This window comes from Eleutherodactylus coqui, chromosome 1 (assembly GCF_035609145.1).
Source record: "Eleutherodactylus coqui strain aEleCoq1 chromosome 1, aEleCoq1.hap1, whole genome shotgun sequence".
Classification (NCBI taxonomy): domain Eukaryota; kingdom Metazoa; phylum Chordata; class Amphibia; order Anura; family Eleutherodactylidae; genus Eleutherodactylus; species Eleutherodactylus coqui.
Window position 1 is genome coordinate 237316574 of NC_089837.1, and position 17874 is coordinate 237334447.

General features: G+C 41.8%; 1 protein-coding gene across 1 annotated transcript in view; it reads right to left on the reverse strand.

Moving 5' to 3' along the window:
• Positions 1-4367: 4367 nt before the first annotated feature.
• Positions 4368-17874, reverse strand: part of DDO (D-aspartate oxidase) — a 22782-nt gene continuing 9275 nt past the window's right edge. The window contains exons 3-5 of the mRNA XM_066580534.1: positions 10106-10214; positions 9465-9641; positions 4368-4935 (exon numbers count right to left, since the gene is read on the reverse strand). Coding sequence (XP_066436631.1) covers positions 4368-4935; positions 9465-9641; positions 10106-10214 — 854 coding nt within the window. The remainder of the gene's footprint in view (positions 4936-9464; positions 9642-10105; positions 10215-17874) is intronic.

A 17874-nucleotide genomic window follows, 5' to 3' on the forward strand; every position in this document is an offset into this window, starting at 1 on the left:
ACCAATCCCAGCGGTGTCACCACTGAGGCCAGTGATTGGCTACAGTGATGACTTTAACATATGGCACATCCTCACTGCAGGAAAGTAAACACAGACCATGGCGACTACCAAAACATCAGCACTGGAGCAGCGGTGGATTTACAGATAAGTAATGTTTGATTTTTTTTATTTTACATTTTCTGCTATCAGATTGATTTCTTAAACTGTCAAAGAACCTCTTTAAATAGATCACTCAATCAAGTCAAGAGAACAGCTCAGTATTTACACATTGGGAAAACCAGTACACCATATGAAACATGAATTAAAGATATAAATTTCCCCTTTCAGTTTTAGAATTTGGAGACCATGAGATGTTGGACATGAAGAATGTAACTGCCTGTGTGTGGATGTGTAGATAGGCAGATAGACAATAATCATATAAATATTTCACAAAAACACAATTGGAATCTACTTCTGTAAACATCAGATATTGGACCTTCTAGAATCCTGCATGAATGCTGCGTTTATCCTACTATAAAAGAAGGTGTTTTACACAACCTGGTGGTCAGAAGCAGTATTGCACTTGAGGCAGTTTTTGTATTCTCTCCTCAAAAACATAATCTCTGAACAATTAGATATTTAGTTTTAGCAAATATGTACACAGTGAACCATCTGTGTAAGACTTCTTTTACACTTGCATTTTATGGTCAGTGCTCAGTATTTCTAAGCTAAAACCAGAAGTTGGTCCAAAACACATAAGAAGTGGAAATCTTTCCATTATACTTTTTCTTGTTTACGTTAGATTTCTAGTTATAGTTTACAAATACTGATGCAAAATACTGACCAGAATACTGCTGTGTGAATGAGGCCTGAGAGAAAGGCCTGTAAAGTTGAGGCTACATTCACACGGACGAGGGCACTAACGGGTCGAGAAACTTCAGCCTGATATTGCACCTGCATATATGCAATTGTCTTACGTTTTTGCTTACAATTCCCATCACTGCGTGTAAAAACATAGCGACCGCTTCCCATTGTCGTCAATAGTAACAAATTGCATAGCATAGCATGCGAGTGTCATGTAATTTCTTTCAAGGTCCTATTGGAAAGAATGGTTTTCATATTCCTGCGCGTTTTGTGCACATGGAATCGCAAAAAACTTGTGCAATAATCTTGATTGTGTGAACAAGCCCTAAAATGCAATGGAAGATTTACTACGACTATTAGACATTCTAAGGGGAATCATCATCAGTGAAAAAATTGATGTCAGTTTTGCCAGCTTTTCTTCCTTTCTCCTGGTTAAAATGCGACAAATTTATCAAATGTCATATGATGTTGCTAAATGTGTTTAACTTTTAAATATGTCTAGAGACATTGGCAGACTGGCCAAGGAATCCCAGTCCCAGTGGGTCAGTCATGGCAGGGGCAAACTGCGGAAGTGAAATGAAAAGACAAAAACTTATACTCACCCATATTTTTCCTCCTGGCCTCTGCATTCTGCGCTGCACAGGTCCCACGTTGACTTCTGCATTGAGTGATCTTGCAATCGCTACGTCCAGCCCTCAACCTCAAAACAAACCCAGCATATCCTATTTTGGGGAGTAATATGTTCATTATAGGCTATGAGGGTTTAAAATACGTGAATTATACACTTTACATGTCTTTTTAAACGGAATTCGTCACATCCCCACAGCAGCATAAACTATGTGGGGGCGGTTTCAGACGAGAGTGGGCGCAACTGCGCCCACCGGTACGTAGCGTACTTGTGCCTGAACGAGGGGAATCTCTTCCCCTTCTCCAGCTTTTCAAATTCTGCACCAAAGCACAGGAGTTTGAAAATTACTACAGGAAAATAGGTGCTGCCTGATCTGTCCTGCGCGTAGTATTCAGTACGCACGAGAAAGATAAGGTAGATCCTATTTTTTCTCAGCCATGCAATTAACGGGCGTGAAAGGAGCTAGTGAAAACAAAACCATGGAGCTAACCCCACCAAGGTCCCGTTATGCAGCCGTGATAATCATGGCCGCATAACGGGAGAAAAGCACGTTCATCTGAAACCGTCCATATGGTGCTGAGTGCTGACTAATGATGTACATTATCTGCATCTGTGCTTATTTTTTGTTGGAGTTTCTTTTTCTGCCATTTTTCCACCACTCAGTCTCTTTGTGTGTGTCCTGTGAAAGCTATGCAGTGAGGCAATTAACTAATTAGTATATGAGCATATAGCATATAACAATGGAATTCAACCTGGTCCCCAGCCAGTGACTCCTGCGTACCTATTCGGATTTCTTCTCCTCTGCACTGCAGATGTGCCGGCTGTCGCGCCAGAGCACATGCGCCGTACAGATAATGCTGCTCCATCGCTAGGCAATAACGCAGATCCCACGACCTTCACGCAATGATGATTGCAGAAGGGTTGCGAGATGGACGGCTTCCATTGACTTCAATGGAAGCTGTCTGTGCAGATCTCGTACGGAATCACAGCATGCTGCGATTTCTCCTTTGCAAGTAGAAAATTGCAATTAATTTCCGCTTGTGTAGATGAAATTGCGTTTTGCCATAGCATGCTATGGGCGGTATTTGCTGCGGAATCTGAAGGCAGATGCCCGCTCCGGATTCCGCAATGCAAATCCGTGTGCATTCGGCTTTATGTTTACTTCGGCTGCAGCAGTCACATAGTTGTTTACTCATGTGATTGCCGCAGGCTATGGGAGATCCAACAGGGATGTCATCATTGACGTTCTGTAAACCTGCTGGGGGCTTCTACATTAGAAACGCATATGACAGGTTTAGTTGATATCACCAGGCCAAAAGACTCACTGACGTCACCTCACAGATGCCATAGTGATGTTGTGCCAAACTGGCACTGCAGTGCCATGGTGAGTATGTCGCTTTAATTTAGTTTTGGGCACTTGAGGCCCAAAACTATATAAATAATTTAAGTCCAACAATCTCTTTAAATTTTCCCTCCACTTTGCATTCATTCCTGTAGAAAACAAAGGGTTTACACACTTCCTAAATGCTGTTTTGAATACTTTGTGCAGTGCAGTTTTTAAAATGGCATATTTAATTTAGGGCAGTCTTATATAGGCATTCCTCAAAGTCACTTCAGAACTGAAATGGTCCCTAAAAAGTTAATTATAGAAATGTTCTTCAATATTTCAAAAATTGTTGTTATAGGCTTTGTAAGTTTATTTACTAACTATTTTGCGTGGTATTACTATCTTACAGAAGATTTAAAATTACATTTTTCCAAATTTTCTCTATTTTCCTTTCTTTTTTTAAACAAATGCCAAACATATCAACCAAAAATTATCACTATCATAAAATACAATGTGTCACAAAAACAGCCTTTGAATCACCTGACATAAGTAAAAACATTCCAAAGTTATTACCACATAAATTGACATGGCAGATTAAAAAAATTAGGAAGACAAAAACTGTCTGTTGGTGAGCAGGAGTTAAGCATTGAAAAAACAAACTAAGGATACACACTTAGGCCGCCTGCAGACGGCTGGGTCGGATCTGGCTGTGAGAATTCTCGCAGCGGGACCCGACCCCAGCGCCTGCACAGAAATAGAGCGTGTTCCGATTTGTTTGCCGCGCGAGATTTCGCACGGCCAAATCACGGCCGTCTGCCTAGGATTGTGTGTGTTAACGCAATCCTATGACAGTTTCCAGGGGCGGAAATTCCGCGGGAAATCACGCCGCGGAATTTCCGCCTGTCTGCAGGCGGCCTTAGTTAGGGGGGATAATGAGTAAAATATGGCAATCTATTAACTTTTTCTATTTACAATTATGCAAGAAAACACAACTATAACTAGATTTCCATTACAGATACAGGGGTTGGACAAAAATATGGAAACACCATACAAAATGCATGCCTCAAACTACATGGGATTATAAGTCATATATTAATAAGACATGTAGAGACTGATTTTAAATGGTGGTAATATGACACAGATGCTGCTGGGCAGAAGTGAACAGCTGCCTCGGCAACAAGGTTCCATTGGTCAGGTGATTGAGCCACTCAGCTGCTATTACCAGATCACTCCCAAAACCACCCAGAGCAGGGCAAGAGGTGAAGTAAACACAAATTTGCTGGGAAAGCTCTCAGCCAAGCAGGGGTCAAAAAGGCAGCTCAGTGCTAATGATTAAAATCCCATTCATTTTGTATGGTGTTTCCCTATTTTTGTCCACCCCCCTGTATAAATATTATTAATCATTCAATTCTCAATCACAGTACATTAACCCATGATAAAAATGCTTTGCAATTCTTTATAATCCAATTCTACAGGAAATCAGAATTAAAAAAAATAAAGATCTGAAATATGAATTGGAAACATGATGTGAAATAATGCAGCTGTGATTCCCAGATGTTTTGTTTGAATTTATAATTTTGACTTTGCATAAACATTATGTACTGAAGGAATTAACTCTTGCAGTAGTTTAGTAGCTGTTTTAGCAGTTCCCCAGTGATTAGAAAACCCACCTCCACCATGACCATAATTATGAATAACAGGGAGCTGCAGGTTATTTTTATTAAGAAGGTCTTTTTCTATTCTTAGCCCTGAGCGAGTTGGCCTCAGGCCCACCTTCTCTTGGATTATTGGGACACCATGCAGGGAAGGTTCCAGGTGACAACATCGATCTAAAATACCTTTACTGTCCTGTACATTTGGGAAGAAACTCCAGTCATCCTTCTGCCTTGTTCCTCCAAGAGTAACACCGGATATTCCAGGGTAAATGTAGGTGTTCCCATCACCATCTCTAATGAAATGCTTTATCCATGGAGCATTGACTTCCACTACTTGTCCTTTAACAGGATATATAGATTGGTCACCAAACAGATCCCTTGAGCCTAGTCCTGAACAGTTCACAACCACATCGTATGTGCCGTGTAGATCCCAGACATTTTTTACTTTTCTGCTTTCCAAACATCCTCCATTGCTTTTAATTCTATAATCAGAAATAGTATAAAATGAGAAACAGAAGGTAGAATTAAAAGGGTTTTCCAGGGAGAATACTACTGATGACCTATCCTCAGGTTAAATCATCAGTAGTTGATCGACTGGACGCTCGGGACACCGACCGATCAGCTGAGCAGGCGCATGCTGTTAGCGCCGCAAATACAGAGAGGTCAGATCGAAAGCCTCCGTGCTGACCTCTGTGTAGTGGCTGGCCCTTGTAACTGCAGGCTCAGCTCATGTTGATTCCAATGGGAGCCTTGCCTGCAGTTACATGCACTGGCCACTACAGAGGTTGTCATGGAGGCTTTTAACTCTAACCTCTGTGTATTTGCAATGCTGATAGCATGCACCCTCTCAACTGATCAGTCGAGATCCCGAGCAATGGACCCCAGCCGATCAACTATTGATGACCTATCCTTTAGATAGGTCATCAGTAGTATTTCACTGGAAAACCCATTTAAATATTAGATATCACTAAACATTCTAAAAGAGAACCTAAATTCACGCTATTACACTATAGCAATAATGGTCTTCTGTATGCAATATCCTGAAACCACTGAGCGTCACTTTTGCCTTTCACAACTACCGTGTTTCCCCTGAAAATAGGTCCTACCCCAATAGTAAGACCTATCTGGTTTTTGGGACAGACTTGAAATATAAGGCCTCCCTTGAAAATAGCACCTAGCTAAAGTGCCCCACCCTTCCCCCCCAAAAAAATCAATACTCACCTGGTCCACGGCGTCCTGAAGGTCTCCGGCGGCGCTGCGGTAAACTGCGTTCTCCCCATCTCACAGCTGAACTTCTGCTGGTGATGGGGCTTTGAATATCCCGCCTCTAGGAAAGCGAGTGCTGTGATTAGCTAACCGACACCAGCAGCCAATCACAGCCGGCGCTCGATGAGCCAATCACAGCCATTCAGTGAATGACATCGCTTTGCTGGAGCTGGGGTATTCAAAGCCCTGTTACCAGAGAAGTTCAGCTGTGAGACGAGGAGGACGCAGTTTATCACAGCGCCGCCGAAGACCATCAGTACGCCGCGGACCAGGTGAGTATAAGCCCCCCCCCTGAAAATAAGACACTGTGCCCTTTTTGAGGCAAAAATTAATGTAAGACAGTGTCTCGGGGAAGCGCGGTAAGTATAATAGGACGCCAAACCCAAACTATATCTTCGCTACAATTGCTGTGCAGTTAAATTTGATTAGTTGTCTGTAGGAAAATTTCTCTACTATTTTATTTTGTTCACACTATGCATACAGGAAATTCCATCTTATTTTCATAGAGACAAGTCAAAGGTAATTGCAGACAGATAAATCACACTGTATACAAGTTAAATGTAGATAAATAATGAATAAGTTAAAGGGGGAGCCATAATATGAAGTCATACTGTACCGTTATACGGCTCTAGTTTTATATAGAAGCATTTTTTTTCTCTTTCTGTTGGGTTCCTATGAATCCAATAGAAAAAAAACTTGTGACATGCACCATTGAATGCTGGAATATAGAAATACGCCGTACTACACCACCACTGCAGGTGTGACCAAGGAGTAACATGCAAAAATCTCACAAAAATCATTAATAAATGTGATGAGTAGAACACATGTATTTTTGCTATCTAATTGTAGGTGCAACTGTCCAAAGGCCAATCACACCAATCGGTATGGACATATAGTATGTATGTATTCAAGAGGCTTTACCCCGAAACATATGCTTAGTAATTATTTTTTTTCAAGCAATAAATATACCAGACCAGCAAGTGATGATAAAGGCAATGTACACAATAGTCAGAAAATGTTTTATAAATCATGTTTTTATGTTAAATATATTTTTTAAGAATTATGATTTTTTTTAACATTTTCAATGTCACAATCTATAAAACCCTGCAGTTTTCACTGACCACTGAAACTAACAATAGGCTGACACTAGGGCTGGGTGATTAATCTAATTAATTTGAGTAATTTGCCCCTAAGGAGCCTCTCAATTCTGCTTTAACACAGAATCAAAAAAAATGATTTTGCTGCTTATGATGATGGGTGCTGCACTTTGCTACAGAAAGAAGTAACCAGGTGTACCCCAACAGGGTTGGGTCACTGCCTCCTCTCAGTATTTATAGGACAATTTCGGTTTGCTGGAGACTGGTACAAATTCTGGAGACCAGGAAAGCATGAAGCCTCTCTTCTCCACCACTGTGGCTCTGCTATTACTACCACTGCAGCTTGAAGAGAATGGCAGAATTTATTTTCTTCCATCCACCAAACAAATTTAAGTTAAAACAATCTATTATATGTTTTCTAAAACAGTACCTTTAAAAAGTACAACCTGTCCCGTAAAAAACAGGGCCTGTTAAAAAATTCAAGATTAAAAATGAAAATCAGCAAAAAGTTTTTTTAAAAATCTAGATTTTATTTTTGGGCAAAATCTCCTAGACCTAGCTGACACTTTCTATAGTTACCTCATTATAATCACAGGCAGAATTACAATTAAAGTGACACTCATATATAGACTAGTAAGTATTAGGAAATTATGCTACCTGTGTTTCTGCTGGCGCAACACAGCTGTGCTACATTCTGCATCCTACATCCATCCTGATTCCCAGACATCACACACACAGTTCTGCTACATCCATCCTGGTTTCCAGACATCACACATACAACTGTACTACATCCATGCTGATTTCCAGAAATCACACACAGTCGTACTAAATCCATGCTGATTCCCACACATTACACACACAGCTGTAATACATCCATCCTGATTCCTACACATTACACACACAGCTCTGGTACATCCATCCTGATTCACAAACTCTACACACAGCTCTACTACATCCATCCTGATTTCCACACATTACACACACACAGCCCTAATACATCCATCCTAATTCCCACACATTACACACACAACTCTGCTACATCCATCCTGATTCCCAGACATTACACAGCTCTACTACATCCATCCTAATTCCTACACATTTGGTGACTTTTACTCTGCACTGCCAACCTGCACATATCAGGCACCTCGAAAAGGGCTGAAGTAGAGCTGATATTATTGCTTGAATAAAATGAATCACTAAACACATATATTGGAGTGATGTCTTTTGGTTACAATCAGGTTATCCAATTGTAAACTATTAAAGGATAAATCATCAATAGTATATTGGCATGGTTCACTGTTTGGGACCCCCAATGATCAGCTGTTTGCCAGGCCAGTGTGCTTCTACACTGAGCTGAGTTCTGCAGGAAGCAGACAGCTCTGTTCGCACTGTAGTGGTCAAGATTAGTAATTTAGGCAAAGTTCCCAACCTGGTGAACAGCAAATCGTCAGGGGGCCAAGGCAACTAACCCACACTGATATATTGATGAATCATCTTGAGGACAGCCAACAATAGTTTACAACTTGACAACCTCTTTAATAACTGTATTATGTTTTAGAGTAAAGGTGACATCACAAATAGTATTTTTTGGAAATGCGCCATGTTTTTAGATAGTTCTTCCTGGTCTTTTTTACTGTGCTTCTCTAGCAAACAGCACTGCAGCCAGTTATCTTTAAGGCAATAGGGAAAATAATGTGACATAGGCAGTGTGGTGTTTCTCTTGCTGCATTTTTCCTTACGTTTGGTGTTTGGCAATATTTTCAAAATGTAGCATGCTCAAGCTATGCTATGTTTTTCAAACATTTTCCCATTGGTTTCTCTATAGGATTTAAACCCCAAACCGCTTGTTACAAGTTTGTAAAAAATGCCACAAAAAGGAATCTGTGAAGGAGGCCTTAAACCTCATTACCATGGCAGTATTCTGTTCAACATTTTGCATCAGTATGTACAAGCCAAATCCACAGATGAAACCTACAGAGGGAAAATATAATGGAAAGATTTGCACCTCTTACATATTTTGGACCGGCTCCTGGTTTTGACTTACAAACTGATGCAAAATACTGTCCAAAGTATAACACATCAACATATGTAACCAAGCAAGAATATGTGGCCCTACTCTTTAGGCCGGCTTCACACGAGCGTGACGGGCTCCGCCGCGTAATATTCCGCAGTGAAGCCCGTCACGGCGCCCCCCAGAGACCCCATACTTACCAGCGGAAGATAGCGTGAAGACGCTTCCCCGCCCATCGCCGTCGCGTCATGTGACACGCCCACCGCGTCACGTGACGCGCGGCGGTAGGCGGGGAAGCGTTTTTTCACGCTATCTTCCGCTGGTTGCAGCGGGAGATAGCGTGAACGGACGGCTTCCATTGACTGCAATGGAAGCCGTCAGCGCGTACACCCGCAGCAAATAGAACATGCTGCGGGTGAGGACGGGAGATTTCACGGTGCGAAATTCCGCGGTGGAATTACACATCGTGAGCATTGTGCTATTAGGTTCAATAGAACATAATAGCAGGGGGCAACGCAGCGGATTTTTGCCGCGGATTTACGCGGCGTAAATCTGTTCGTGGGAAGGAAGCCTAAAACTTGGTGTTTAGATAACATGAACTGCAGGTAAAGGTCCCAGAAACAGACTAAAAACATACCTTTTCTCCATCCATGGTAAATATTGTGAGGCTTGGCATTTTAATGTTGTGAAAGCCTGACCAAATGTATGAGATGGAAATTTTACCAACTCTGTCTCATTCATCAGGCGAAAGCCTAGGACAATTTGCCACCAAAATGTGTAGGTTTCTTTAGGGGGCGACTTGAAAATCTGCCATCTAATAATAAAAGAACAAGTTTTAGTAACCAGTTTTTGATGTGATTTTAGTCGTATTTCAACCATCCCTCCTGACTACACCTTAATCAACTCAAGGCTCATTCCTTTAGCAAACCACTATAGAATTCAAAAGGTTCATAAAGGCTTTATGAGGAGAACCATGGCATTTGCATAGCGAGCATCACTAAATGCATGTACTATACTAAAATTCCTTTTACCCTAATTGTACATATTGTAATTATTGAAGTAGCACACCATCCAAAAGCAAAAAAGCAAATGACACTGTACCTTTAAAATGTTTAATTGCTATGTGTCATTATTGTCCATGTAACTAAAGAACATTATCAATTTTGTAAATTCTGGTAAAGGAATAGAAAGACCTATTCTTTGACATGGTGCGCAGAGCATTATGCATTGGTCATTGATAGTATAAAGGCAGTGTTTCCTTGTCATTTTTTTACTTACCCAGAAATAAGATGGATGCCTGCTTCACCCGCCTCCGAGGAATTAGCAATTTTAAACAAGTAGTCAAAAGTTTCCTTGAACCAGGCTATCTGTTGATGAAGTGACGTGCCTAACAAAACAGAGTGGCAAATCATTAATTCAGATTTGTTAGGGCTCATGTTCACAAGCGTTTATTCACTGCATATTACACGTGTGATGCACGGCTGCGTGATACACGGTGGATGGAGTTGATATGAGTTAATGGACTTTCATTGATCCATGTGCATGTAGACACTGCATGTAGATACAGAGCCGGTATTTACAAACACCAATGAAACGCTGCGGCGACACTCCACATTTTACCAGTACGGCCGTGGGCATGAAGCCTAAATAACGTCTGTTTGAGTAGTTCATGTATGTCATTCTTGAAGACTAAAATAATAGGTTAGTGTCTCAATGTTTATGTTTCTTTTCCAAATGTAGAGGGATGTAGATATCAGACAGCATCCACCAGGTATGTTAATCCAAAGAGGACATTCTTTATTCCTCCACCATCAAACGCAGAACGCAATGTTTCGATCCCAACAACTGGCATCTTTCTCATGTTTCTTTTCCTTACATAGCCAGATCCACAAAACTATCAATTATAGAGGCCAAACTTTTTCTTCCCTCTAATCAATAAAGCCGCTTTCACACGGGTAGACAAAATCATGCAATTTTCTCGCAATGCCACATTGCTACAAATTGCATGTATGTGAAGCCCATGCTTTCCTATGGGTTCCTTTACATTGGCGATGTTTTGTAGGCTGCTAGATTGCGAAACGAAAAAAGAAAATCGCAGCATGATCTATATAGCTGTGATTTGCGATGTTTTGTTGCCCGTGTTTCCCTGTGGAGCCTTCCGTTCTGTTGCACCGCAACACATGAAAACGCAGTTTTCTTGCGGTGCAATGTAACTTTTATAGTAGGAAGCCCCACTGTTTGTCCCTAAAATAAGCCCTATCTGCATTGAAAAAAAACAAAACAATATATTACCTAACAGGCACTGTATGCTCCGCTGCGCTTTTCATCCCGAAGCTACAGCACACTTTTTTGTAGTCTTCAGCCAGTGCTTCCTGGTGAGGAGGTCTAAAAATTCCGCCTCCAGGAAGGCTCTAATTGGCTGAGCCGCAGCGCTCGAGAACCAATCACTGCAGCACTTGATAAACCAATCACTGCCATCGCATTGGATGACTATGATTGGTTTATCAACGCTGCAGTGATTGGCTGAGGCATTCAAGAACCAATCAGAGGCAGCATTTCTTGGAGGCAGATTTTTTAGCTTTTTTTTAAGCTTTTAGAGTTTTTTAGCTTTCTTGGAAATATAGCCAGGGCTTATTTTCAGGATATGGCTTATATTTAAAGCCCCCTTGAATATCCTGTCCAAAGAGTGCAACAAAGTCGCGAGACTTTGTAGCACCACCAAATCGCGATATTGCCGCGAGAAAATGTAGCAATATCGCACAGAACACAGATGCAATATCACTGTGATTTTCTCATGGCGACATTGCCCGTGTGAAAGAGGCCTAACTATTATTTCTGTTTATATGGGAATACAGCGGGGAAGATTTATTAGTAAATAAATAGACAATCTAAACCGCATGCTAGTATCTCTGTGCCATGCATTGTACGGCAGATTTGCCCTTTTGTTGAATATGACATTGGCTAAATTCAACACCAGATCAGACATGCGAAAGTTCTTTGACATTTTTCAAAATAAAAATGCTGTTAGATGTTAATAATTGAGTTATTTTATGTTACAATGAAGTTTTAGTGCAATTTTGTAAGTGGTTTTACAGCCACAACCAGGATTTGATATATTTATCCTGTTCACTATCCACTGCTGGGTTTGACTTAAATGCTTTTCTTTTTTTTCTTTTTTTTTTAGAAACTGTTCCAAACTGTGAAATAGCTTATTAGCGTGCAAATGAAGCCTTAGTTGAAAGCAGTTAATAACCCGAGGAGTCTTATCTACTTTAAGCTCCTTTGTTCTCCAACAGGTTAATTAGCTGAAACAATGCTATCAGCACTACCCACTGAGAACTCAGGGTGCGGTCCTGATAAGACTAAGGCCTCCTTCCCACGAACGGATTTACGCCGCGTAATTCGCGGTGAAAATCCGCTGCGTTGCCCGCTGCTATTAGGTTCTATTGAACCTAATAGCACAATGCTCACGATGCGGAATTCCACCGCGGAATTCCGCACTGTGAAATCTCCCGTCCTCACCCGCGGGTGTACGTGCTGCGGGTGTACGTGCTGACGGCTTCCATTGCAGTCAATGGAAGCCGTCCGTTCACGCTATCTCCCGCTGTAACACAGCGGAAGATAGCGTGAAAACGCTTTCCCGCCTACCGCCGCCGCGTCATATGACGCGGCCGGCGTGTCACGTGACACGGCGGCGGTGGGCAGGGAAGCGTCTTCACGCTATCTTCCGCTGGTAAGTATGGGGTCTCTGGGGGGCGCCGTGACGGGCTTCGCCGCGGAATATTCCGCGGCGGAGCCCGTCACGCTCGTGTGAAGCCGGCCTTTAGGACGATTTTTAAGTTGACCTGAATTTAACGATCTGCTAGCAGTGCACAAAAAGTGCACAATGGCCACGTGTTTAGACGCAATGATTATCGTGATCGCTTTTTAGCGATTTTGAGTGATCATCGCTCAGTGTAAATGGGCCTTTATGTCCTGTACATTCGGGGTATGTTTAGAGAGGGATTGGGGGGGTGGGTTCGATCCCGCTCCATACAATGCAGGTGTTGGCGGTTTCTTACAGCCCACACCCGTAATCAACACTGCCACTGATCGTGACTGTTAACCCTTTATGCTGTTAATTCTGGCTGTGACATTTGAATGCCCCAATTGATGTTATGGCGACCCATATGAACCTCTGTGATGAGATCATGGAGTGCTGTGCAGTTGCCGTGGCAGCTGGGGACCTTCAGAAAACCTGCAGGGCTGCTATTGTTTATTGCCTATGAAGCCATGCCTGTGGTGTGACTTGATAGCCTGCCAGTCAGATTGCAATAGTATTACATCATACTGTAGCAGCAATGAAACCATTGTAAGTTCTTGTTCCCTGTGGGAACTACAAGAAAAAATGTAAGGATAAGTTTAAAAAAGATTTATTAACTATTAAATATAAGAGGTAATAAAAGTTTTTAAAAAACTTTTTTCAAATTTATAATTAAAAAAAAGTAAGTAAAAGAAAACCAAAAACATATTTGGTATCGCTACCTGCGTAAAAGTCTGATCTATCAAGGTCATGCATTGTTTACCCTGTATGGTGAAAGCCGTTCAAAAAACTCCCACCAGAATTACTCTTTTTTGGTCACCCTGTCTCCAAGAAAAAAAAATAATAAAAAGCAAGCAAGAAGTCTTGTGTACTTCAAAATGGTACTACGGTAATAAAAACTACAGAACATCCCACAAAAATCTGATCCCAAAGATTGCTTCTGTGTGCAGACATTGCGGTTGCAGAACATCTGCCTGGTGTATTCAGTGCTGGTGTGAAGAAGCCACTTCCAATTAGCTAATTTCTGCAGGCTGACTGCACAATAGCAGGAGTCATTCTGCCTCACATATACGACAGGTTCTAGGCAATGGGATGGAGCTACTGAGTATGTGGCACCTAGCACTGGATACATTAGGGGGATGTTCTAAGTCAAAATAACAACAATAGACAGGGAATTTAATGATTCCAATTAAAGAACTGTTTTGTTTTACTGCATGTATACCATGTCATGTACATTATATAGGAACATACAAAGCTTCATTTTTTTTCTATAGTTAAAGTAAATAAACAGAATGGACACTTCATTGCTCACATTAAAAGAAAAAATATTATGTTTTGCGTGCACTAACAGAGAAAAACAATGTTTAATTCTGTAACAACATTTTATCTAAATAAGTTTAAAATGCTGTGCTAAAACTTTATATTAGTAGGAACTTCTATTTTCTGAAATCTCTGTATAGATGTAATTATGAAATGTAACCACTAGAGGGAGTCTATAGTGATTTTGGGGATATACAATATAGTTTTCTATGATTTTGATTCAGTATTGTCCTGTTAAAGCTTTTTTAAATGCTACCTGAACTCATAGAGATGACCCACTTTCCTGTTAATTTCCTTAGTTAGTATAAAGGGATGAAGCAGGACTCACATGCTTTTATAAGTGCTACAACTTCCTGCACTAGAATACTGAATCAAAGTTATACATCCCCAAGTGTAGCTGTTCTCACCTTTTCTTCTGCTCCTCTAGAATAGCTGTGACATAGCAAACTTGCCAGAGCGTTTTTTTTTTTTAACAATAATTTTTATTGAAAAATTTCTATTTTACAAAGGAATATAACATTGAGATAATGTATGTAGGCGTACAAGGCTGGCTTGGTTAGTGGTAGTAGTATAATTCTAATCCGTTTCACAAACCTCAGTGACCTGGCCAGGGCCAACTTGTAGAAGGGGAAAAGGAGGGATGTAGGTAGGTATTGGGGTGGGGTAGGGAGGGAAGGGGTGTGTGTGTGTGTGTGTGTGTGGGGGGGGGGGTTTCCTCTCTTATGGGGCAGCAACCCAAGGGGGGGGGGGGGGATCCCCAAGATTAGCTTTCGGTTTTGTATTAATAGTGCAGCTGAGGTGCCAGCCTCCACTGTAGGTAGGGTGTAATTTGCCAGAGCAGTTTTAAGTACTAACTGCGTTGCACTGATCCCTGTAAGGCGGGCAATACAGTGCCACATCTAATAGATGCTAATATACAGCAGCTTCATAATTGTCAGTGTTTTACTCATTTTGTTATTATTGGCTCTACCGCCAGAGACATCATATGGGTGCATGTGCAACTTTTTTTTTTAATTCCACACTCTGTTTCAAAGCGGGGATGCGTATAAAAACGCTGCCCATGCGCGATGTGTTACGTATGGACAGCATTAAATACCCAGCCTATAGAATTGTATAGAGCTCATGGTGTGTGATACTCAGAGAAGTAGAGTATGCTGCAATCTATTTCACGTATCTAAGCGCAGTGTTTACACGCACATGTGCATGGTTCAATGAAACTTCACTGACTTGCATTGTCTCCAATCACCGCATATCACTTATTCGCAATACGCGGTGAAAATACGATCGTGGACAGCAGCCCTAAAAGTTATTTTCGACATCCATAGTAGTCTAGGCCAGTCAAAGGGGTTAATATCTGTATCCCTAGTGGTCCAGAGCATTTAATGTTTGTATGCCTGGTAGCCTATGGCAGTAAGTGCTAGTGTCCCCTTCACTGCCTGAGACTAGTTTTCGCACAGCCAAGGTCAATATCGGGTTGTGAAACTCGTCTCAATATCGCACAAGTGCAATGTCCCCACGTTTTGTGCCAAAAAAGCCTCCCATCACTTCAGTCAAGTTGCAATCCTCCGGCGTGGAAACTTTGCATCACACCTGCGTGCATATCACATGCTGTGCAATGTGTTTTCCAGCCCCATTGATAACAATGTGTGATGTGTCCCGAGGGAATGCTCAAAGATAGGTCATGCCGCAATTCAAAAGAATGGGGTTCATATTCGTGTGAGATTTCCGCGTCTCGCAATGCACAAATCTCGCACAATTTTCTCAACCGTGTGAAAGCGGCCTTAGACCAGCAGGGATGCAGATATTAACCCGCATCACTGCCTTAGATAATCAGGGATCCTGATATTAACCCCTACCAGTCTCTGGACTACAAAAGATTTTTGAATAACCACTTTACTGCAACAGAACAACAGATATATTTTAACCCTTCACTGCTCTAGGCATACTAATTGAGCTCTGTGCATTCATTTTTATTGGATGTTATTCTGCAGGTTTAGGCCCAGTTAACATCAGATCAGTCTTCCACCAGACATATATGTTGATACTTCCTGATGAGTAACGCTGACTAAAGGCCCATTTAGACAGGAAGAATATCGGGCAAACGATGCCCGACACTCGTCCTTGCACTTACTAGCTCTTCTGCTCCTGCATGGGAGCTAGTATTGCTGGGTCACAGGGTGGTGGCTGCAAGGAGATTTCTCTCCTCGTGCTTCCCCACCCCTCTTCATTGACTAAACATAGTGGCTGTTCAATACTGAACGACTGCTATTTACACTGAACAATCAGCTCATTGTCCATAATTTCTGCTGCATAAACTATGGACGATGAGCAGATTGCTGATTGCTCAGTGTAAATAGCAGCCGTTCAGTACTGAACGGCCTGTATGTTAACTCAATGGAGAGGGGAGGGGTGTGGGGGAGCGCGAGGAGCGAAATCTCCTGCAGCCGCACCACTGAGAGCTAACGATACTAGCTCCTGTGCATGTTAACGAGAGAAGAGATAGTATGTGTGGGGATGAATGTAAGGCATCGTTTGCCTGACATTCATCCTGTCCAAATGGGCCTTTACTGATGTGTACCTCTGGCAGGAGGCTCCAACACATATCACAATATAGACATGTCATCCATTGGGTCACATTGTGAAAAAAATGTACATATTTTAAACTCAATGCCTCTGTATGGATTAGCACAGTCTACTGCTTTATTCCATAAAGAGAAAAAAAAGAAATATGGACACTTTTGCTATATGTTAGGTCAGCATAGCTCTGTTGTACAGAACATGCAGTGAGAACTTTCCCTATGCTTACTGCAAAGGTAATGTTGGAATGCAATGTGAATATACAGTTAGGCTAAGGCCTCCTTCACATGAGCAACACGGCATTGCCGCGAGAAAATCACATCGGTGGTCCGTGCTTTATCGCTGCGTTTTCTTGCGTCAATAGCGCGATTTTGTGGCGCTACAAAGTCGCATGTGGTTTTACAAAGTCACGTGAAGTCACACACCACATGCAAGGATTTTCAGGAACAGCTTGAAATATAAGCCCTACCCCATAAATAAGCCCTAGATGCAGAAAAAAACCCCCACATACATCACCTAAACGGGTTGTCTGCGGCTCCGCTGCACTTTCTCCCTGGTCCCTGGCAGTGGTCTTCAGCATCTCTTTTGGAAGGGGATTGGAATAGCAAAGAATAGAATGAATGGCTGTGATTGGTTCAACGAGAGTTAGCTCTGATTGACTGAGCTGAGGCCCTCAGCCAAGCACAGCCAGCGCTTCCTGGGGGCGGGGATTGGAAAAGAGATGCTGAAGACCAGTGGGATTTCCTACTGTCAAAGCTGCATCGCATCACACAAAAACTGCGTTTTCATATGATGCGATGCAACAGAGAAGAAGGCTTCATAGGAAAACATGGGCTACAAAATCTCGCAGGTTGCATGCATATCCTGAAACCCACGAGGTTTGTGTGTCGCAATGTTGCATGCTACAAAAGATCTCAAACGTGCAGGAACTTATAGGAAAGCATAGGCTTCACATAAATGCGATTTGTAGCATTGTCGCATTGCGAGAAAATTGTGCAACTTTGACGCCCATGTGAAGTAGGCCTAATTCCACACGGGCAATCATGATTTTGCCGCATGAAAATCTTTATTCACTGCGATTTGTGAGCGTCAGAGATGCTTTTTTGGAGAATAGTCTCGCATTGCATCGCTGCCTGCTGCGATAAAATTGCTTGTTTTTTGTATCACAAAAGTCAATGGGACTTTGTAGTGTTAAAACACATTGCAGCACACATTTGCAGTGTTGCAATGCGATAAAAACAAAGCTTCCATAGGAATACATGCAAGATTTTTTTAAATCGCACATTGCAGAAAGATAAAGCGAGCCATGATTTTTTATCGTCTCAACATCGCATCAGTGAAAACATCG